The sequence below is a fragment of the Pelodiscus sinensis genome, chromosome 13 (genome assembly GCF_052426305.1).
Source record: "Pelodiscus sinensis isolate ZL-2025 chromosome 13, ASM5242630v1, whole genome shotgun sequence".
NCBI classification, from domain to species: domain Eukaryota; kingdom Metazoa; phylum Chordata; order Testudines; family Trionychidae; genus Pelodiscus; species Pelodiscus sinensis.
This window is the reverse complement of record NC_143064.1, coordinates 2,590,033-2,613,797: the sequence shown is the minus strand read 5'-3', so window position 1 is coordinate 2,613,797 and position 23,765 is coordinate 2,590,033. Positions and strand designations below refer to the sequence as shown.

The 23,765-nt window shown below is 53.3% G+C and overlaps 1 protein-coding gene across 5 annotated transcripts in view; it reads right to left on the bottom strand.

Moving 5' to 3' along the window:
• The window catches only part of PLS3 (plastin 3), an 82,300-nt gene that overhangs the window by 23,368 nt on the left and 35,167 nt on the right, over positions 1-23,765 (bottom strand). For all 5 annotated transcript variants that reach the window (XM_075941179.2, XM_075941183.2, XM_075941182.2 and 2 more), the window contains exons 2-4: positions 15,913-16,010; positions 11,425-11,511; positions 250-413 (exon numbers count right to left, since the gene is read on the bottom strand). In XM_075941179.2, coding sequence (XP_075797294.1) covers positions 250-413; positions 11,425-11,491 — 231 coding nt within the window. In that variant the 5' untranslated portion in view covers positions 11,492-11,511; positions 15,913-16,010. The remainder of the gene's footprint in view (positions 1-249; positions 414-11,424; positions 11,512-15,912; positions 16,011-23,765) is intronic.

Genomic DNA, 23,765 nt, shown 5'->3' with positions numbered 1-23,765 from the left:
GAAGGCCTGCACTTTGGAGGGAAAGGCTGGGCCTATTGAGGCAGTGTTTCTAAAAGCACTAATTATTACTGAAATCAAAAATCCCAAGCCCTAATACAAAGTAAACAGTCTGATCAGGGTGAAAGGAACGAGGAGGAATCGTTACACCTATTATGAGGCAGTTCAGACTGTGTCCTATCACCAGGACTACAAAAGCCTACAGCAAACACACCGCCCGCTCAATTCAGGAACATGAAGGAATATACTTACAAACACAAATTCTTCAAAGCTAATTTTCCCATCTTTGTTCTTGTCACTGTCAATCATAAGCTTCTGAATGATCTCTCTCACTTTGTATCCTGGGAGAGGCAGATTAGCTTCCTTGAAGAGTTCATGCAGCTCATAATCACAAATGAATCCATTGCTGTTGAGGTCTTTAAATAATAGGGGGAGGGAAAGGAGAATTGTAAAAACAAGTTAATCCTCTTGGAAGTACATCCCCACTGTCACAAACATCAATTAACTGCAAATCCCCCAACATGCTGTAGTGAAAGTATGAGTAACCCAAAGAGATCTGCCCATTTGTTTGGTCATTTCTGTAAGGCGCTGAGATGCAGAGATGCTGAACAGGGGACAAATATCCTAAGTAGTGTACTCATTTCAGAGCCAAACCAACTTGCTTCCCCCAAACTTGCTGTTCATCACTAAGCTGGAATCACAAAGAATATGAATTAAGCAGAGGGAACTAAAGAAAGGGTTGCCCAGACTAAAAGGAGCAAGCGGTCACGCAGAGGTGATGTGTCAAGGGCCAACCCAGGAGCTAGAGGTACAGGTTGAACCTCTCTAGTCCAGCACCGTTGGGTTCCGAACCAGACAGGTGCCAAACCAGAGAATTTGCTGAACCATAGGAGGTCAATGTTGTCTATCAGTATTACCAATACTTCCGATACATTTCTTCTGGAATGGAGGCCAAACATGAAGGGACATAGGAATATTTAGTGCATCCGGCATGTAAACCTTGCAATGCCAACTATAACAGTGCCATGTGAAGGCCTGTTCTTACCGCCAGGTGGCATTGTAAATAAGAAGCAGGCAGCATTATCTCCCATAAATGTAAATAAACTTGTTTGTCTGAGTGACTGGCTGAAAAAGAAGTAGGACTGAGTGGACTTCTTGGATGTAAAGTTTTACGTATCTGTGCTCAAAACTAAACCAATGTAACAAAAATATTTGTATTTGTGACACTTTCACAATAAAGAGATGCCCCTACAACACTGTGGGAGGTGAATTTAAAAATACTATTTTTTGTTTATCATTTTACCGTGAAAATATTTGTAATAAAAAATATAAAGCGAACACTGTATCAATATATTTGAAAATATAGAAAAACATACAAAATAATTAATAAATGTTCAATTGATATTCTATTAACAGTGCAATTAATCAGGATTCATTTTTAGTTCATTGTGTGAGTGAACTGCAATTGACAGCCCTAATTGCAAGCCTCTGAGGGTGATCCTCCCTCCCTTCCCCGCCCCCCTATTATCAATTAAAAAACACTTTTTATATATTTACCACCATTAGAAATGCTGGATGCCAAACAAGGTTTGGGGTGGAGGCTGATAGCTCATGACCCCCCATGTAGTAACCTTGACGGAGTCCCAACCCCCCCCCCCCCCGTTTGAGAACCCCTACTGTAGTAGCTCCCAAATTCTTCCTTCCACGCAATACAATCAAAAAAAATATTCCAGAGTGATTTACTAAAAGATTAAAATCCATTGTGCAACTGCAGCACTTACAGGAATGCTGACAATGTGCAACGTGATTTGACCAAAAAGAGTAATTTGAGAGAAACATTGCTGTCGGCCTTCAATTTTAGAATTTTATTCCAAAAATATAAGCTTACAAAGCAAGCTTTATTAAGCACAGCAGTTGGATGTCATCCGCAAGCTATTTCCCCTGGAGATAAATCATGGTTCTTTCATTAAACCGTCTCATTGCACAGACTAGCTTCCTTACTACAGATCCTTTCACTGCCTAGTAGCCAATGAAAATGCACAATGCATGAAGAAGGCAATTCACTCTTGTTCAGGGGTCCAGCTCCGGCCTTGAGCACTTCAATTTCACCCCCAAATACCTCTGCACATCAGTGCTAAGGCTTGAGTCGGGGTTCATATTGACCCCCCGGAACTTTCTGCAGTTGAGCCAAATGACTCCAAAAAGCCCAGACACCCCCATGCCGGTTTTGCTGACTCTTAAGCTAACATTTGTCCAAGTCCTGACTCCCAACCTTCCTCCACACCGGAAATAACCAAGGACGCGAACACCTGAGCAATTGCAGCTTTACACGCAGAGCTCTGCCGAGACCGCAGAGCGGGGTGATGTCTATTTCTATTCCTCACTGATGTTCACTTCTGACCCCTCAAACGTGTATTCAAAAGGAAATATTCAGCCCCGGTTTGCCGACAGCACAGCTGTTTATCCAGACGTATCCCGAGACAGACGGCGAACGGGAAGCTGGCTGGAAGGTACTGAGGACGTTTCACTTCCAAAATCCCCTACCCTAGAGCTCAGGAAGGCGGCTGGCCAGCTGCCTTGGATCCCCACCCAGCAACGGGGAGCAGGAAGTGCCAGCGGGCATTAAAAGCGATCTGGAGCTCACGCCTATGGAAGAGGTGCAGCAAGTCCTCTGCTCCTAAGGGGACCTCCTGCTGCCGGGATGCCACCAGTGGCTGGTTCACAAGGACAGCAGCGTGTCGCGTGCACGCCACACGAGGGGACTGCACCGCGGTGAGTAGACACGCCTGCCGAGGAAAGGCTCTGGCAGAGGGAAGGCTGGAGGGAAAGGCTGCGGGAGGCCTTTCACTGCAATGGGGAAAGGCTGGAAGAGGGGGCAGGCAATGGGGAACGGCTCAGCTTCTCCCTGCTGCTTCCCCCACCAGAGCCTTTCCCCGCTGCCCACGTCTCTCCCTGCAGCACAGGAGGGACTGAGGAGCTTAAACATCTCACTCACAGAAAATAGGATTCGGGCCCTTTTCAGAGTTTTCCCCTTTGTCTCACGTCCTCAGCCCTTGTGCACACTGATGGGTAACACACAACCCCTGAGCTTACCGATAGGGTCCTGCCTCTCAAAAAACATCTCTTGGCATTGGGAAAGATTCAGAAAAGGGTGAGGGGTTTGGAACGGGTCCCATATGAAGAGAGATTAAAAAGACTTGGACTTTTCAGCTTAGAAAAGAGGAGACTGAGGGGGGACAGGATTGAGGTCTATAAAATCATAACTGGTATGGAAAAAGTGAATAAGGAAAAGTTACTTATTTATTTATTCCCATAGTATAAGAACTAGGGGTCCCCAGATTAGATGACTAGGTAGCAGGTTTAAAACAAACAAAAGGAAGTTTTTCTTCATGCAATTTACAGTCAACCTGTGGAACTCCTCGCCAGAGGATTCTGCAAAGACCAGGACTTTAATAGGGTTCAAAAAAAGCACCAAAGACATTCATGGAGGTTAGGTCCATCCATGGTTATTAGCAGGGCTCAACAAATAATGTAACCGACTCACTCGTGGAGAGTAGATTACAACCCGGAAGATCCAGCGCAGAGCGCAGAACCGCGCAGCTGGCGAGCCCTGGTTATTATCCAGGATGGGTAGGAATGGTGTCCCTACACTCTGCTCTCTCCCGCTGGGGCACCAGGCATTGGCCACTGGGTGCAGACACTGTGCTGGACGTGTGGTCTGACCCAGTCTGGCAGCTCTGATGTTTTTATAACACATCTGACCACCACCCTGATAACTCTGCAGGTTTGTTCCTGCAGCCAGGGGAGTGTAAGCGCTAGGTTGCATCGCACACTGTGCGCTAACAGGCACACATGGACCCTACTGGTGCTCGCTATCAGTTCCCTAGTGCCTGCTTAACGAGGACTGCTTGAAATGGAGCGATGTGAACGTGCACCAGGGGACTTGCTGTGTGCACCAGCAGGGTCCATGCGGGCCAGTTAGTGCAGCTCATGGGGAGGCTGCCTGGAATTGTACAGTGACATGCCAGGATCTCCTGTTTGCCAAAATTACTGCTCTGATCTAAAAACCAAACGCTTACAATAGTGTTGCCATTGCAACTTATTTTAGAAGGCTCTCGGCGTCCCGGCTGCTTTGCTCTTGGGATGCACAACTTAAATAAGTCTTCTGGCTCAGCTGCAAACCACCATGCTGTGCAGCACAGGGTTTACAATACAGAGGCTTGCATTTTGAGTTTTAACTCCTTGGCAACAGAGCAGCGGATTTGGGTATTTCAAGTCTGACGGATACGCTGCCCCAGAATGTAAACAGTTTGAATGCAGAGTGCAACCCAGGAACACCCTGTTAGTGTCAGGAAATTCTAGCGCCTGAAACACTGGACATTTTCGCCTCCAGAGCCTTACTCCGCATGGTTCTGACATTGTGAACGCGAGATTTTCAAGATTAGAAGAGCACAAAAGATTCAAGCCTTGTTTCCAAGAATTCTATTGTGTGCTGGCAAGTTCTGCCAGGTCATTATATACCATCTCCAAAAATTCACTGCCTCTTTGCTGCATTTCTGGATGCCCTTTGCTATTTGACCAGACTTACGACAGGAGGTTGTCTTGATTTCAGCTCATTATTAGTGAGGCAAAGCACTTGAAGTACTCCTCATTCTTCACCGGCTGAAGGTCCCAAGATAGAAAGCCTGTTGTGGAACAAATGCGTGGGCACCAGAAGAGCCAAGACTACAAGTGGAAGCAAATACGAAATCGTTCTACCAGGCAAACTACAGCTGGTGATCATTACACTCTGACAAAGGAAACTGCAGCTCATCCAAAGTTTCCTGTTTCTCCTGAAAGATGCATGCATGCCAGCAGGCTGGACCCAGAAAGGTCACTGCAATGATATATGGCATCGGGCTCTGCCCATATGCAGGTGGAGCAAGAAAACCACAAGCAAAAATCAAAGCCACTGCAGCTCTGGCTCAGCTTCCTCCAGACAAAAAACTTAAAAATAGCTTAAATAACAGGATGCAAGAGGGGAAAGTAACCCGCACGCTTCCTTTTAAGGGCATGTGCTCTTGGCGTGACAAACTCCTTCAGGATCTCAAATCCTCCTTTTATTTGCTTTAGGTTTGTTGCTTGGAGCATTATTTTATTGCTTTGCCGAAGCAAGCAAAAAAGTGGCGAAGTCCATGAGAAATGTGAAATCCTTGGTGTTTCCAAGCAGGAGGGCCAACGCTGGTAGAGAAGTACAAGGAGAGAGAAAAGAAGTTCTGCAGATTTCGTTTTGGGCCGATCTCCTCGAGGGGGAAAAGCCCCACACAACTGCCGAAGGATAAAGAATCTGTCGTTACAATGAGACGGCACTTGTGACACGTGGGACAGGCGCGGCGAGCTGTGCATCAGTAAAAGCCTGGGTGCAGCCAGTCAGGGTGCTGAACTCCAGCTGCCCACACTGAGTTCTTACCATACGCTATTGCATTACAAGCGCATCAATGCGGGCGCCATGTCAAAGACTGCGCTTTCAGCCACTTGTCACTGCAAAGCTGCCGGTCGCTTCCATCCTCCCGCCCGACTCCCAGTGGCACCTCCTGTGCCTGCAGGGCTCCTTGTCCGTGCTGTAGCTACCTCCCTTGCATTTTAACATCCCAGACCACCCCTGGCGCTCCTCTGCCTGCAGTGCAGCTCCAGGAAGGGTCTCTGCCCCTCACTGCTGTAGAATTACGGGGAAGATGGCACATGTTCCCGAAGGCCCTCCGGGCATCCCTGCAATGCTAACGGGTCTGATGGGAAAGGAGGAGATGGGAGCAACAGTTCTGCACAGTGAAGCTGGCCAGGTTGCAAGTCCTTTGAATTCTGGATCAAGCCGGTTAACCACCTTTCCCGGAAGATCTCCTTCCCTGATTTCTTCATGGCAAGCAAGATCTGCAACCCACCAGCAGAACTGAATCGAAGGGATCGGCTACCCATCAGACGCGACAGTGGCACAGCTGCCCTGCGGTAGAGCTCGCAGGTGCAGGAACTAGGAGTAAGGAGGTTACCTAGTGCCCGGGTTCCCAGGGTCCTGGCTGCCCGTCCCAGCTGGGAACGGGAGTGGACAGCAGCACGGGGACTCAGCACCCCCACTTTTAAAAATGTTCCACACTCCTGGCAGCGCTCTACTGTCAACACAATCTATGCTGGTGGGAGGGGCTCTCCCATTGGCGCAGGTAATCCACCGCCAGAAGGGGCTGTAAGCAGGCCGGCAAAAGAATCCTCCCTAGCTCTACTCCACTGAAACGGGACAGCACTTTGCTAGATGCGATCACGCAAGCAGTTCTGCCTAGGAAGGTTACATTTTCAGGGCTTGACAATGATGGCGAGCCCCGCTCGCTAGCCACGTGGTTTGGCGTGCTGCGTGACCGCACCAGGCTAAAATCTACTCGCCACGGGCGAGTAGATTGCCCTAATTGTCAAGCCCTGTAGATTTTGATTAATTAACTAATCGAATAGTCGATGGGATTCCCAGCGGGGGCTCTTGTGCATTTCAAAGTGGAAGTGCCACATGGAGCCTGGGGTCAGCAGGGGACTCCACATTGGCCCTGGGCTCCACGTGATGTTCCAACTTTGAAACGTACAAGAGCCCCAGCAGGGAATCTTGTACATTTCAAAGCTGGCCACCGCCGCGCCCCTGCCCCCTCCCACGGAGCTGGAGCTGGGGGGAAACGGCTTTTAAATCGGCTCCCTCTAGCACCTCCTCCTCCTCCTCCTCCTCCACCCCTTTGCTGCCTCTCTGTGATAGCGGCAGCAAGGGCAGGAAATGACTAGTGGACTAGCCCAGCATCTATCCGATAAGCTTTTGCTTTTATCAGGCAGTTGATTAGTTGCTTACATCCCTAGTTCTGACACGCACACACCATGTAATTTCACTTCATTTGCAGGATGCTAATGAAGATCAACCCCCTTCCTCCCCCACAGTATGAGGTAACTTATCTCTTATTCCATGGAATTCCTCCCCCTCCGACACACACACACACACACACACGGTCAACCATGTCCAAGGATCTTAGCGGGACTCTCCATGGTGAGAAAAGAACTTGCTTGTGAGGAGAGAGTTACGTTTCACATACCTTCCCCCTTGCTAAAGAAGCTGAAGATTCCCAGAAAACCAGTCATACCTCCTGAGGCAGAAATGCCCCTGTACTTTAGACAACAAAAAAACCCCATGACACCAAAACATTTCAGATGGCTCCAGGCACTTCCATTGTTGAACAAGCCGGCTCAGTGTGTTGTGCACACAAGCTGCAGAAGAGAGAGCGGAACGAGAATCAAAGGAATCTTCTGGGGCACAAGCTCCGAATTATCTTCACCAGCAGCAGCTGCCAGCCCCGAACTGCCAGGCCTCAGGGCGATAGCCCCCTCCCCTTCCCCCCTCATTTTCCCCGGATCCGGTCTTACAGGACAGGCCTTTGTCCCGCCTTTTCCAGCAGGCTGAGGTGGCTGTGGCGCCAAGCGTGCGCCCCACCCAGGCCAGGGGGATGCAACCCCAGTGCCGTGCCCGGGCCCCGCACTCACTCCTGGCTCAACGCTCGTTGCCAGGGCTATGGCTCGGCAGCCCCGCGCTCCCCCGGCTGCATGCCCACCTCTGCCACTAGTGGCACCGTGCTCCCGTGGCCCCGCTCCCACCTCACCCACCCAGCCGAGGGCCCGAACCTGCCTGCGGCCCCTCAGGGCTAATCGCGCCCCTCAATCACCCATGCAGCAGAAGCTCCCCTTGGCACCGCAGCCACCCCCGCCTGCGGGAGAAAGGCCGGTTGGGTCAGAACGTTTTTCTACAACATTCTGGAATGCTCACTCATTCTGGCATTTTCTAGAAATGTCTCAAGTCCTCCAATGTTCTCTATGACAGACGGCGCTCGATCGAGAGAGCAGTGGTACAGGCCCACAACCAGAAATCCATAGTCAGTAGATTACAAGCTTCCCAAAGGCACCGTGCCATGAGGGGTTTGCATAATGCATTGTCTAGTTATGCATATTCAAACGCATATTTTCATAGAGCATAAGGAAGTCCCGGTCACACCCGGGTTTTGCCTGCCTCTGTAAACCAGGAAGACTCAGTCGAGTGCTCTCTTACACACATCTATGACGGGGCAGTCACAGACGACCCCTCGGGGGTGCCGACACGGCCACTGCCACTCGCCTTCCTGCTCTCTGGGGCTCCTCACCGCCTGGTCTCCTCCAGCCAAGGCCCCGAGCTGAGGTCCCTGCCCTCACGGAGGAGCAGCACAGACACTGAATCTCTTCAGGTCCAAGGAGAGGGCAGTTTAGGGCCCAGCCTCCAGGGAGAGCACCCCCCAGATGGGATCGAACCCCAAAGAGTTAGGTGAGCCCCCGTTAGCAATGAAAGGGGGCATGTGACGCCGGTTGCCCCCCGCGGTACAATGGCTTACACTGGGTTTGATGGACAATAAAACTGGTTTTATGAAGTGGAAGCAGCAGGATTGAAGTAGTGAGAAGAGAGACCAGGCAGAGCAAAGGAGGTTACAAATCAAAAGAAACAAAACCGCTTGGCTAATTCTCCACTGACAAACTTAAACTCACCCTAAAACCTCTTTTCCAGCTGCCCCTCTAACCCAGGGCTCTTCCCCACCCTGGGTCCCTGGCCCCTTCCTTCAGGTGCAGCCCAGCCGAAAGACCCCGGCCTCTCCTCTCCTATTCTTTTTGTTAAAGGATTGAGGCCCCTCCCTACCAACCACTGCTCGGACTGAAGGACAAAAGAGCTAGTTTAACAGTTGAGGGTAACACCCTCCATGTCTCCCATTCACATGTTTGAAACCCACAAAGTATTCCCCACTCTACGTGTCTAATTTTCCACACACGGTACGTACAGCAGAGTAAGACAAACCCAACCAGCAGTTTGTCATGCAGACTGACATGCAGATGTCTCCATGACATGCAGATCGATGGGTTACATGAAATAATTCGCTCCAGCCACCTTTGAGTGACGTATATTCATGTCCATGAGTCCATTTCATAAAGCATGGGGGGAGGGGTCGGTCACAACGTCACACAAGAATTAAAACACTATTGTGGGGGGGAGTCAGCCTCCTGCATAGGGGGCTGATCTGAGGTGACCGTGCACGGGGCAGATCTGCACTCCCACTTCAGTGGCTTCTATGACAGAACTGCTCCTTTTCACCAGCGTTCATTATTTCAAGTGGCTGAGGGGTACAAATCAAAACCCGCACAACCTGCCCCCTTAACAGCCTTACCAGCATTTAATATCGGGAGATCCTTTACGGTGACTGAATAAGACAGCTCTAAGTAAACCCGTTTGAAATTCAAACGCATCTTTTGAGAACCTTCCTTGTTTCTTATGTATCCTGCCCACGTTTGGCAATTTTGAAGTGTGTTGTGTGCGTTTTTAATTGAATTCCCATTTCCATTCAAACGCAGACTCACCAATCATGCACAAAAATTGATCTTGTCAAAGAAATGCATTATTCACCGCTTTGTAACTGAAAAGTGACAACGTTAACTAGTTGAAGAAGCGCACAGTAAGCCACATAATGAAGTTAACTCATTGTGTAGCAAACCAGCAGGCAGCTTTCAGTCTCAAGAATGTGAACGTGCCCCAAAAGTTGGCTTTACGGCAGCAGCAACTGTGGCTGAAGACACCCACTTGAGCCAGACAATCTCTGCCACATCTGTCACATTTAAAAGTGACATTTTGACCCTTTGGGTTCTACCTTTTGAGAGCACTTTTCTTCTTTGCTAAGCTACTGCTTCCTCTCCTAGCTCCAGAGACGTTGTTAAGCTCTTGTTTCCCAAGGCTGTGGCCAAGCGTGATCTTTTCATCGGTCCACATCCATGCTCGTTTCTTTGAGCTCATGCTTGCACACACACCTGAAACACAATTTTGGGTGTCCTTTGGGACTTTTCCCAGAGGCCAACTCACTGTAGAGGATCGTCCTTTGGGAAGCACCCACCCCTCAGAACGGGGAGCAATGGACTCAAGTTGCAGTAGGGGAGATCTGGGTTGGATATTAGGAAAAACGATTTCCCTAGGGGGCTGGAGAAGCACTGGGATGGGTTCCCTAGGGAGGGGGTGGGATCTCCTTCATCAATATAATGGAAGAGTGCAGCCCTTGACCACTTATCAAATTCCTGCAGAAATTATTCCCCCCCCACCCCCAATCAGAAATTATTGCCCACCCCGGACTAGAAGAAATGGGTCCCTGCCGTCTTTGAAAGAAGGCTGAAGCATGTGTAAAACTGGGCCTTCCCAGCCAACGGACTGGCTGACGCTTCACTTCCCAAAGAGACTCAATTACTAAAGTAAATGGAACCGAAGGCCTCAGACCTGCTCATCTTCGCAATTCATGCTCATGGAGCTCTAGATCTGTAACGACCGACACAGCCCCTAACAAAGGTGCATTGAGGCCTAACTCCATCCAGCAGAGGGCAGCTATGGCCACACTCACCAGAGTCCCAACACGACCGAACCTTTAACCGAAGAGCTCGCCTGCACAACCCCACGCTTGGGTGTTCCCCACTCAGCTGAGCCCTCTCCAAGCGCGGTGGCCAGCCCCTCGGTGCGCAAATCCGAAAGGCCCTGGATAACCTCACATCTCACTCAATACCTCCCTTGTCCCTGTAGGGCAGAAAGGTGGCCCCATCCCACCGCTCTCCTAGCAAGCATGGAGCAAGTGAGAGCCAGGGAGAAGGAGCAAAGACGCTGGCAAGGGAGCGTGCCAACGAGGAACACTGCCCATCAGGTGCTCCAGCTTCGCAGGGTCCCTTATCCTGGACCAGGCAAGCTGGGCGGGACCGTGTTCAGACGGCAGACCCTCCTGGCAGGGGCTGAAGGATCTCAAATGGCACCCTGCCGGTGGTCCCAAGGGAGGCCTCTTGCCACTTTTGTTATGCCCCCATGTTTTAGCCAGCACCAGAAGATTCAGAAAACACTCGAGAAGTTGGCTACAGCATGTGGGAGGCCTACGTCACCCAACGTTTGAGAATTCCAACTCGTTTGGCGTCAGGAGATAACCTGGCCAAAAAGGGACCAGAGGCAGCCCTGCACTTGCTGGCTAAGACAGGACCGCTGGAGGAACAGGCCTTGCAGGGTGTTCCCCTGCCTTGCCCACGACACCAGGGATGGGGCTGTTACACACGAAGAGACACGAGGGCAAGGCACGAACGTGGTTCCAAAAGCCTGCCTACCTCTTCCTTGTGAGAGGACAAACCCGCCAGTCTGCCTTGGTGGCTCCGAGTGTGCAGATGCAAGCATGCTGGTAGGTGGAGCTCTGCAAATCTCCAGTTATCCCCTTCACACCCATGGATGGGGATGCCTGCGGCTCATTTCCGCAGATACGGGTACCGATTTTGTACCCGTGCCAGGCTCTAGTGGTAGGATCTCAGCTCTGTAAGCCACTTGTTACAGCAGCAGCAGCAGGAGCTACTTACCAACTTTGGCAAAGGCCTCTCTCAGTTCTTCCAGTTCATCTTTGGAGATCTGCGTGGTGTTGGCCATCTCACAAGCTTAATAAATACCTGCCGGGAAAGAGGAGATTTCATGAAACCACAGATACGTTCACGTGCATTTGATCCCATCAGTTATGCTAGGAAAGACTCTGCACACAGGGAAAGGGACAGGGCTTCCAAACACGTGTCATCCCAGGAGGTCTTGTAATTGAAGGCAGACAAATTAACAGCTGCTGAGCACGGAGGGAAAGGAACGCGCAGCCTTGTTAATATTTACCCGCCTGCTCATTTTACTAGAGGTGGCCACACCGCCGGTGCCCTTCAGCGTTCCGCAGGCGCGTACCACAGTCAGTGCTGCATGAAAAATCTCAGGTCACCTGCAACTAGAATAACCTGTGCGCCCTCCTTTCACCAGTACTACCGTGAAATCCGTTTTCTTCAACCTTTATCCAAGCGTGGCAGCACAGGATTCAATTCCTGTCCACGTTTTTCATTTACCAATAGCTGGGTGTTGGCACAACAAACAGCTGGTCAGTAACTAGAAAAAGATCCCCCCGGGGCCCCACGCCGGCACTGACGATTGCAGAGACAACAAAAACTGCTGCCCGGGGGGGTCGCTCATCTTTGCGAAAGTGTCCACGGTCTTGAGCAGTCAGCAGGCTGAGGAGGAGGGGATGAGCCCGGGGCTAGCTCTCCCCGAGCCAGGCCTGCCGGCAGTGCGGCTCTGCAAGGCGTGGGCCGGGGCGGGCCTACAGAAGGGCCCGGGCTTCCGAGCGCCTTTCACAGGCGAGCAGCTGGAAGCGGCCGTTTTGTTCCGACCGCCCGGCGCACTTCGGAAGCGCGGAGCACAGCGGCGCCTCCCGGGGAGCTGCAGCCCGTCCCGCCCAGAGCGGGCAGCGTTGGCGCAGCACACAAGGGGGAGGCACGCAGAGTCTATGCCTACCCGGCGGCCAGCCTGGGTCCGCTGCCTCTGGCTTGGGCGCCAGGCTGTTCGGCCAAGGTTAGGCTTGGGTCTGAGCTCCAGTACCCGAGAGGGGAAGCGCCTAGAGCCCCTGGAACATCTGCACAGCAATCCAATAGCCTGGTCGCCTGACGCCCGTGAGCGGACGTCCGCTGACCCACACCGGCTGTGTTCAAGGGCAGCAGAGACCCACCGGGCCCCTTCTACTCTGCCCCTCCCCTCCCTGGAACGGGAACAGCAGGGCCAACACATCCCCACCCTTCAGAGCAAGCCAAAGTCTCCCCCTTCCTCCCGGCTACTATCCCCAGCCTTCCCTAGGGCAGGCCTGGGTGTCCCCCTCCCCCCCCCCCCCCGAGTGGAGCAGCCCCCATGCTCAGTCTACACGTGGTGGGCTGCCAAGGAGGAACGGCAGAGCCAGCCCAGCCTCGTTTGGCGCCGGGAGCCGGGCTGACTGTGCTTGGGTGGGACTCACGCTCGGAATACGCGCTTGCCTGGGGCTGCGGCTCTGAGGCGTTGTGTCGCTATGCTGGGCGGCGTGGAGCGCGTGCATGGTGCGACAAGGCGGGGACGACGGGACCTCCTGGGAAAGACCTCCCCGTCGCCTTACTGCAACAGACTTGCAGGGGAGCGACTCGTTCAGTGACCAGCTCTCTGCAGCGCACGGGCAGGCAGAGCATCAGTTACGCTCCTATAAAAACCCGAACAACGCAGACAGGCCGACGGGCCCTTGACTACGGTAACGCTGGAAGCCTCGTTGGCACACGCAGCAAGATCAGGAACCGGACTATGGGAAAGAGGGACAGAGCACAGCAGGGTGGGGGACGAACGCCATGGCAAGAGGTCATCCAGACTTCAGCAAGCTTCAGTAGCCAAGCCAGACAGGCAGCAAAGGCTGAGGGTTCGCCAGCGGGCAGGTCCATGCCTGCCAGCTGCGTGAAGCCCTCTAGTCCACGGCCCACTGGCACTCTCCTCTGTGTACGTCAGGCTGAGATGGGGCGTGGTTACTGAACCACTCCTTTTACTAGAGCGCTCCCGCAGATGGAGAGGAGCTTCGCAGGGTGAACGGGAGGCCTGGTGGCGTTTCCCCTGCGCTGGGGCTAACAGACGCTGGCCTCCGGTTGGTCGGAAGCATCAATGTAACATACGCCTGGATGTGCTGGTTGCACATGTGGCTGAAGTTCAACAAACACCACTCCAAGGTCATTCGCTGGCGAGCACGGCCAAGAAAGCAGCGTGTTTGACCTGTCACGCTGCACTCGTTAAAGGAACAGGAACTGCAGCAGACAGGGAATTCTGAACTCGAGGAAGCAAACACGAAGACTGTTTGCCCGAGACTAATACAGTGCGGAGTTATTGTGCAAAAGTTTCTTATAAGTTACTGCAGATTTATGACACTTCCTACGTTGAATTACTGTCCTTCTCAGTCCCCAAACCCTGTCACCGGCATAGCTCTACTACTGTAAGCTTCTGCTAATATTTCTTAAAGCCCTTGGAGAGAGGATTGTAATGTCACTACGCTGGTATCCAAGAACAACGTCAAAAACTTCAATCTGAAGGAAAACGTTTTCACTATTATTATTACAGTGATTTGCATGTAGGGGTTAGCTACTTAGCTGAGTCAGTTTACTTTGTGCATGCGCGTTACTGGATATATACCGTGTCATTGACCTTTTAGGACAAACAGTCATTTCTGTGGTCCTTTGGCAACATGGGAGGAAGAAAACTACATGAAAACTGGGAAACAGGTTGTTCTTTACACTAGGGCTGTAATATTGGCTAATCGACTACACTAAGCAAAAGCTTCTAGCTTAATGCTATAGACAACCCGAATTTCCCTCCTCCCCAACCAATAAATTGTTTAGGAGGCTGGCCAGCAGCCTGGCTCAGTTCTGACTCACGCCGGGTCTGGGATCTTCCCCGCAGTGGCTCTGCATTTAAGTGTATTAAGAGCTGGGCGGGCAGGCAGCCTGGCTCAGTTCCGGTTCGCACCAGGTCCAGGAGCTCAGACCACCCCGCCCCCCCCAGACAGGGGCTGCTACCTCTATCGGCACAAGAGGAGCTGGTTTTTAAACTGGCTCCCCTCGCGGACCAGCTCCCGCCTGGCACCCTGCACTGCTGCTGGCCCCGCCCCCAGAGACTATAGACTAATCGACTAACCGCTAAGAATTCACGAGGTTACTCGACTATTCACTTAACGATATTTAACATCCCTACTTCATACGTGTTCTGACAAGCAGGAATACGCAAGCAGCAGAGGGCATGGTTAGGTACTGGACGGGGAACGGGAGGGAAATTTGAGCGAAAGAAAAGAATTACGCTACTAAGACTTGGTCTTGTTACAGCAGTGATGACTAACTCCTCGGCTAAAGCCACGATCGTTTGTACCGCTGTCATGCTCCGGGTGGCTCCGAGGCGAGGAGGGGTCCAACAACAACAGATCGCTTTTGAAAGCTACGCTCCCAGTGCTACATCCACCCTGAGCTGCCTTGTCAAGTCCCAGTTCCTGTCCGGATTGCAATGTGAGACTAGCCCGGCGCAGTCCAGTCAGGTTGCACCCAGCTCCTTTCAGTAGTTTTTAGAAATCATTTGATGGGCAGTTTGTTTGGCGTGTGTCTACACACACACACACACACACACCCACACCCACACCCACACCCCCCCACGCTAGCGTTCATCCCTCTGGCCCTGTGCAATACAGCGGGCTCTCTCTCAAGCAGCCATCCACTGGAATGGACTCCCCTGGAGCTCACCCCCTCAGCGGGGGTGTGGGGGGAGAGAAATGGGGTCAGCACAAAGAAGGGATGCGCTATTTCCCGGGACACATCCCACCGAGCCAGCTAAAGACCACGCACAGCACAAGCCAAGATGGCGACTTGCCCAGTGGGGACGCGACTGACCACTGGCAGGCCGGCCCTTTGGACCCCGAACGGAGGGAGGCTGGAGGAGGAGTTTGGGCGTGGCCGTCTATCCACTCCAGACGCCCTGCTTGGAGCGTGTCTGCGCTGCCCCGGGGGCAAGCGCACGCCAGAGAGAGGACCGTGGCATGGCATGGGGAAGGCACAGTGCTGCCACCCTTCCTCCCAGCCGGAGGTGCAAAGCCGGGCCCCCTGCTCGCCGGGGCTAATCCGGCCCAGCAGAGCGCTTGAGCGCTGCACACACGCAGTCGGCACGAGGCAGCCAGAACCCCCTTACGAGAGACGGCCAAGCCAAGTAGAACCAACATCTAACTTCTGCGCAGCGCTTTTCATCCCCCGGGCAGGTTACCAGCGGGGCCTCGTCCCCATGTTAACGTCGGGGAAACTGAGGCACGGTGGCACCCTACCTACTGGCCCATGGCCAGTCACAGACGTAGAGATACAACCCAGCTCAGGTGGGACTAAAACCAAGCTCCTCGGAATCCCAGTCCACAGGCCTGTTCAGTGGGGCACTCCACCCTCCCCACCCCCAGTACCCTCCCTGACCTGCCCCCCCCACACACACTTCAGCCGTCTCTGTCCCCAGGTACCAACCTCGTCCCACCTACTCCGCTACACTTCTGTGGGGATCAAAGCGCCGTCAGGGCTGCGCAGAAGCGGATGAAGACTTGTGTGCAGAGCAGCTTCAGGATCTGTGAATGGAAAAGCACAGGGCTTGGTTACTGAAGCCTCACCTACGGCATTGAGCACCATCGTCCCGACCTGGCACACGTCGGCAGAACGACTCCTGCCCACGCACACGCCCCGCCTGAGGCTGGAGACCGTTTGCCTTTCTCTGCACAGCCGCGCAGAGGCAACAGAATACAAATGAGCAGCTGGCAGACCAATACCGCCTCTGCTGCCCCATACAACTCTGGTCATTGGCTGCCAAGAAGAATGGCTTTTAGTTCCTGTCCAGTTTCTGCTCCAGCCCAGCTGACTCCCCGGATGAGCACTGGGTCAGAACTCTGTCAGACAGACAGCTTGCAACGTCTCAGCAGAGCGCAGAGCCAGGCAGCTGTGGCATTAGCCACGCAGGCCTGGCTGCAATGGTGTCAGGGTCAAAAGCCCCCCAGGATTTGCATTAACAGCTGTGGGACACCCGGCTGGGGTTGAAGAGCTATTGAAACACTTCCCGGGTTTCCGCTTGCTGCACCGGTGAACCGCCCCTCAGAGCACGGCTCTGCAGAGAGGCGAGAGCTCCTCACCTAGGTAGCTGGCGCCACATCAGCCCTCAGCCAGACGCAGGTTGACTCTAGTCAGACCCACCTGGCTTCAGACAGCCTGTGCTCCCTCCCATTCCCCATTTCGCAGGTGTGACCCGGATTGCTCCTTCCGAAGTGGAGCTCTTTGCGTTTGTCCTTACTGAATCCCATCCTAGTTGCCTCAGACCATTGCTCCAGCCTGTCCAGAGCCTTCTGAATTCTGACCCTGTCCTCCAGAGCACTTGCAGCCCCTCCCAGCTTGGGATCCTCTTCAAACTAAGTGTGCTCTCCGCGTCGTTATCTATCAGCGAGGCAGGTATTGCTGATCCCTGCAAGACTCCACTTAGTATTCCCTGGAGCACGTGAGGATTTTCCTTAGTGCCTCAGCATGCCGGCCCACCCCACCAGCCCATCTCTCTCTGTGGCCAACTTCCGATGCTGCAGAGGAAGGTGAGAAAATCAGAATACATGTACCCAACTGTGCATCAAGGAGAGATGCTCCTTCCTGACCCTGCAGGCAACTGGCCAAAGCGCTGGTCCGCAAGATTCGATTAGAGTTACCCTAATTTCAGATGGTTTCTACCAGCATTAACTGAAGCAGCAAGTCTGCAAGGGGTAGCAGTGTTAGTCTGTAACTTTAAAAACGAGTTGTTGTGTCGCACCTCAGAGACTAACAAAACCATATTTAGAGTGTATAAGTGCAAGCGTTAGAAGCAGGCTTAGCAGAATATAGATTGCTATTACTTTTTAAATAACTGATGGACAACATCAGTCGTCTTATTTCAGTGTTTTCTTCTGTGATTATCTATTTAAATGGCCAGGGCTGCAGGGAGTTCTAGGCAGACCCGTTAGTTATTTAAGAAGATTCAAGAGAGTTAAAGCTTTAAAACCATTAACACACAAACTGTCAGCAGGACATGTCAAAATATAGCAAGTAACTATTGGTCAATCCAACTCTACGTTCAAACAGCACTGCTCTTACTCCGCCCCGTAAGATGGCGAGCAACGGCAATAGGAGTGTCTGTCAGTGAGCGTGCACTTCTGCTCAGTCAAACCAATACAGATATAATCCTTGCAACACCTAGCTAGTGCGAGCATCCCGTGGCTAATGCAGGCAGTCCTGGTTGCCCCCAGCCCGTTAAGGAAGGGACTAACATAGCACTCAATACAGCAGGACTATTCAACCTGCGGCCCGTTTGTTTGCAGCCCGCAGTGCGGTTCGGGTTTACGCGGGGTCAACACCCAGCCCACGGGCGGGATCCTTGGAACGTGGCCTCCCCTGGGAACACGCCCCACAGCGGCGAGGCGTCTCCCAGGCAGGGTGAGCACTGAAAGATGCAAGCGGAACAGGCGGGTGCAGGGTGTCGGTGTGTCTAGCCCCCAGGGAGGAGGTGCCGTGAGCGCCGGGGCATTGTGGGGCGTGCTGGCTGCTTAGCCTTGTGGGCAGAGCCTGAGAGGGGCTGACTGGCTCCCACTGGCCACGTTTGGGTCCGGTGCCACGGCTTAAGGCTTAATCTTTGTACTCATGCCCGTCAGTGTGAAAGAATCTATTTGCATATCTATTTGCAAGTATATGCAACCACGCTTAAGTTACAGCCCTTGGTGTGTGCTGTGCGTATCATCATGGCCTGTGAGCTCCCAAAGCCGAGTAGCCCTGCATTACGGGTTCCAAGGCCAGAGAGGACTCCAACGTTCTGCCCCTCCGTGGCACAGGACCATTTGAAGGGTCTTCTAACGATGCTGAGCCGCCTCTGCATGGAATTCCACCTTTTGTAATTGTTTGCAACCAGGGCTCAACAAATCCATTTATCGACTCACCCGTGGCGAGTCGATTTCAGCTGGTCGCCCCGTTCACCGGCGGTGCGCACATGTGCAGTGCGGGTCTGGCGCATGCGCGGTGCGGTGCTGGCGAGTGGATTTCGCCGCGCTTTGTCGAGCCCTGTTGGTGACCCAGCCCTCCCTGTTTCTGCAGTGGCTCGCAGTTACTCAGAGTCAATGCCAGTTTGAACTTGGTTTACGGGACTCTGTCCTAATTGCCTCCCTCCTTCAACCACTCCCCATTTTCCTTCCTCCTGGGCCTAGGCAGGTCTCTCACCGCGGAAATAAAGGCCCTTGGATTTGTTTAGGCTGAGCTGTGGGCTCTTCAGCCCCCGACACGCAGGCCCTCTCAGAGCTCCCCACAGGTGTGCCTCACCTGCAATAAAAACTCCCAGCACCGGTTGCCAGCTCAGTTGCCCGCACTCCCTGGGCTCGGACTGCCAGCGCAGACGTTCCCGTTTGGACTGGAGCCCACGTCTGCGACCCATCGCCTCCTAGGGTTTCACAGCCCGGGTGGGTAGCCCCACGCCCCAGCCCAGCCCAGCCAGGCCTGCTGTGGCCATGCCACGTCACACCGTGCCACAGGGCTCCTGCGACAGCGTAGACATCCCCTGACGGGGGCCCGGGTCAGAGCGGAACGGGCCACACGGCCCGGGAGCACCAAATCCAGTAAGGTCGCCTAATGGGAGCATGCTGACAAATGCCACTTCCTCCATTAATCCTGCCACGGGGCAGCTGGCAAACCACGGAAGACCAAAAAAAGCTTAAAAAGCGAGTGGTCCTGCAGCACGGTAGAGACACAAGCAGATGGTGTCCTGAGCTTTGGTGGGCAAAACCCACTTCCTCCAACGAGCGGAGTGGTAGGCACTGAAATCTGGCAGAGAAGCAGCAGGGCGGGGGCTGAGGGGGGGTAGGCTGGAGCCAGTACACGCAGGGAGCTGGATTGAAAGCATCAGCTTCTGTGGACTCACCTACATCCCTATTGCTTCCTACAGAGGCCGGGGGGGGGGGGGGGGGGACAACCAGGAACTGGGAGGAGCAGGCTTAAAACTTGGTGCCCCCCCATCCAGCTCTGCAGTGCCCTGCACACTGCTGCCTCTATCAGCAGCTCCTGTCCGCGGGAGGGGGGGGGAGCTTGCACCCTGCCCCCCCCCATGCACAGGGGCTGCTGCGACCCCATACTGCTGCCTCTGTTTCGGAGACAGCAGCGGGCTCCTCAGGAGCGGGATGGGCGCACGCTGGCTGCCGGCCCTGCCCCTGGGGACTATCGACTAGCCGTGTAAGCGCTAAGATTTCACGTGGTTACACGACTACTCAGTCACACGCTAGCTAACACCCAGAACGCCGAGACACGCCCTGCCGCTGGGCTCCTCGGAGCGCAGACTAGAAGCTGTTTTGCTCCTGTCACTGCGGCGCTAGCTTCCAACGTGGGGGATCTGCGGAATCCATCAGAGGAGCTGCAATCCAGTTTGGAATTGGGGGCTGGCAGCCGATCCAGGCAGGATCTGGAGACGTGTCCTTGCGGGCCGGCGCGCGGCAGGATGCGCACTGCGCAGACACTCTTCCCCCAGCGGCTGGGGATTATGGAAATAGCTCTCCTGCTGGGATGTTTCTACCGGAACTTGCTTTGCCTCCGATAGCTTCCGGGACGGAGTCTTGCAGCGCTGGAGCAGAGGCACTGCTGCTCCTTCCAAAGCAAGGGATGGGGGCAGACCACAAAGAGGAATGTGCAGCTCCCCTCCCCCTCCAGCTCTCCTGGGCGGGAGAACCAAACAGGCTTTTCCAGATGTTCCTGGAGACTCCCCACACTCACACTTCAATGCAGGAGAGAAACAAAAAGCTGATTTGGTGAACTGAGAATCCTCACCTTGCGGAGCTGACTGAGAAGCGGCGTTGGCTTCTCCACACCAGCCGGGAGAAAACCCCAGGCCAGGAGCAGACTTGCCAGCACTTACTGCAAGAACTGCTCAGACAATTCCTGGTACCCAAAGATTCCTCTGGCCTAGCAAGTCTGACAAAGGCAGCTATCCCCATCGGTTACACAATCGGCACGCCTGGGTCCAGCGCTGGAGACTGAAACTCGAGCCACGAGGCACCGAGCCATTTAGCATGTTGGCAGGAAATCCCAACCTGAGCTACTGAGCCATCAATGAGCCTCCTGTTAAAAGCCTGGTTACTACGGGGAACGCAGCCACGATCCTTGCACAGCCTGGCTGCACCGGTTTCAGCGGCAGGGAAGCCAGGCTCGCCTGCTGCGTGCAATCGGTAGCTTCCCAGCTGCTATTGATCTGGTCTCAGAGACAGAGAGCAGCGACCCTACTTCCAACATGCTATACAGGAAGGGCAGCAGTCCCCTCACTTCATGCACAAGGAGAAGGACAGACACTCTGGCGGGAGATCACAGGGCACGCAGAAAGGAGGCTGCACCGAAGGGCAAGCTCTAGTTGTTGAAAAAAAAGAGCCTGGCTACAGAGAGAAGTGTCCCAGCTAGGGATGTCAAATGTCGATGAATCAACTCATCGAGAAGTCGATAGAATTTCCGTGGTCGATACGGGGGGTGCTCACTATCCCGCTGCGCCTCTCCCGTGGGTTTGGGTCCCCATTAAGGTCTCAGCTCGTGCTGCTCCCTTTGAAATAGACAAGAGCCGCGGGCTTTTAAGCCAACTCCCCCCAGCACCGGCTCCTGCATACACACACCACCAGCCCCGTTGCTGCCTCTCTCTGATAGAGGCAGCAAGGGGGAGGGGGAAGCAACTACTGGAGCTTATGCTTATCAGGCAGTCGACGAGTTGACTAGTCGTGTACATCCCTAGTCCCAGCATTGACTCATTGCCACGGCTCTGGCCCTGCCCAGAAGGAAAGCAGAGGGTGAAGCACTGTAAGTGGGAATCCTCAAAGGCAAAAATATTCTGGGACAGACAGCTCCAGATTGCCAGCCGAGCCCACAGCGATTCAGCCCTGCTGTAAACGCTCCCTTCGTTTTTTACGCAGATGGTTTTCCAACGCTGGGGGCGGAGACACGGCAGAATGCCACTATACAGAACAGGCACAGTCTTCTTACTGGGAGAGATTAAGAAAGCTGGAACTTTTCAGCTTACAAAAGAAACTAAGGGGGGATATGCTAGAGGTCTATACAATCATGACTGGTATGGAGACAGTACAGAAGGAAACGGAATTTACTTGTTCCCGTAACACAAAAACTAGAGGTCACCAAATGAAATTAATAGGTAGCGGGTTAAAAAACAAACAAAAATAAGTATTTCTTCATGCAACACATAGTCAACTTGTGGAACTCCTTGCCAGAGGATGTTGTGAAGACCAGGACTTTAACAAGGCTCAAAAAAGAACCAGATAAATTCCTGGAAGATGGGTCCATCAATAACAATTAGCCAAGATAGGCAGGAAAGGTATCCCTTGCCTCTCTCCGGAGCTAGGAATGGATAACAGAGGATAGATCACTTGAACAATTCCCTGTTCTAATCATTCCCACTGGGGCACCTGGCACTGGCCACTATCAGAAGACAGGACACTGGGCTAGATGGACCTTGGGTCTGACCCACTGTGACCGTTCTTATGCTCTTTAGCAGGACCCAGGACACATCTAACAGTGGGACAGAAATCCATCTGGACAAAAGCGGAAGAGGCAGGCAAGCAGGGAGACAGAAGCAAAGCGACATTGTTACAGCCTTCCGCTGCCGCCAAGCCAAGCAGGAGCGGATGCTGGAGCCACGCAGCTCAGGTAAATTCCGGCGAGGCTGCTCTAGTAGCGCTACAGCAGCGAGCTTGTATGGTGAAGATGTTCTCTCCTGAGGGCATCATAAAACCAGGCCCACAGGCCGCACTTCCATCAGCGTGATTTACATCGTGGAGGGAGGCTCCGTAAACCCTTGAGCAATATACACTCTACTGGCATAGCCTGTACTGCAGACAGGCACGCTGAGATAATGCCTACAGTGGGGAGCAATTCAAAAAGGGCTAATGTGCCAAGTACCCTGGACGTGGTCACAGAGGGGGAATATTGCTACCTTAAAAGGAAGGGAGCTGCTGGCATGGAATAACTGGAGAGATGGAGCAGAAAAGGGTCAGATTTCCATTTGTGAACTTTAAACAAACCTAATCTCTCCAGTGGTGGGACGACAGTCCAGAAACCTCATTTATATCTGAAGCATTCAGACGCTGTACAGTATGCAGTTAAAATCCTGCTGTAACTCAATCTCAGGAGACCGGCTTGCCAACTATTTCCAAAGCACTATGGTTTAGCTAACATCTGTACTGGAGCCACGCAGCCACGCCAGCCTTCACGCACGGACCCTTTGAAAAACAAAACCTACGAAATCCGTTTCCTTTACACCTGGATTACAGGGGGACCTATTCCCCTCAACGATGAAAACCCAACTAACTGCGTCACATGCTGCAAGGAGCAGGTGCTCCTTTTAAGACCTCTCCCACAGCTCCGGGTGTTGGGGGAGGTGGTGAGTCAAAGGGAGGAGTCCGTCTGGAATTGATGACACCTGACACGGGTATTCAGCAGGGGCAGGCTCTAGCACAGCCTCACTACCGTACCTTAGGCAAGTCTCATCCTCCCTCAGTCTCAATTCCTCATCTGTGACGTGGGGAGAGTAATTCCTTCCTCCCAGCATCTGTCTGGGAGGCAAGCTGTTCTGAGCAGGCAGCTCTCAGACGAAAGGTACGTCTGCTCTATGCTGGCACGAAGAGTCAGGGTGAGGGATGTAATAGTGTTGTCGATTAACCGATACGCAAAAGCTTATCGGCTAATGCTATAGACTACACACATTCCTCCTCTCCCCCGCCAAGACATTTTTTAGCAGGCTGGCCAGCAGCCCAGCTCAGTTCCGGGTCAGACTCACCCTGGACAGGGGCTGCTGCCACCCCGCGTTGCTGCCTCTGTATCCGAGGCAGCAGCACGGGGCAACGGGCAGCCGGTCCACAAGGGGAGCTGGTTTTTAAACTGGTTCCCCTCACAGAACAGCTCCCACCTGGAATCCTACACTGCTGCCTCTGATACAGAGGCAGCAGTACAGAGTGGCGGGGGGCTCCCCAGGAGTGGGGCCAGAGTGCACCAGCCCCGCCCCCAGGGACCATAGAATAGTCAAGTAACCGATGCGAATTGATGAGGTTAATCAACTATTCGATTATCTGACATTTAACAGCCCTCGTCAGGGTGTGAATGCCACCCTCCTTGAGAAAGAGAAGTCCGAGTGTACTGCCTCCTCCCAGAAGCCACCAGCCCTGCACATCAGGTCCTGCACATTGTGGGATCCAGACATTTTGCCCAGAAATTCCCCAGGTCGACCTTGCCAGCATTTGCATACAGGGACCCCATTCTAGAGGATGGGAAAGACACTGCCTCCCCCAGCCCTGTCC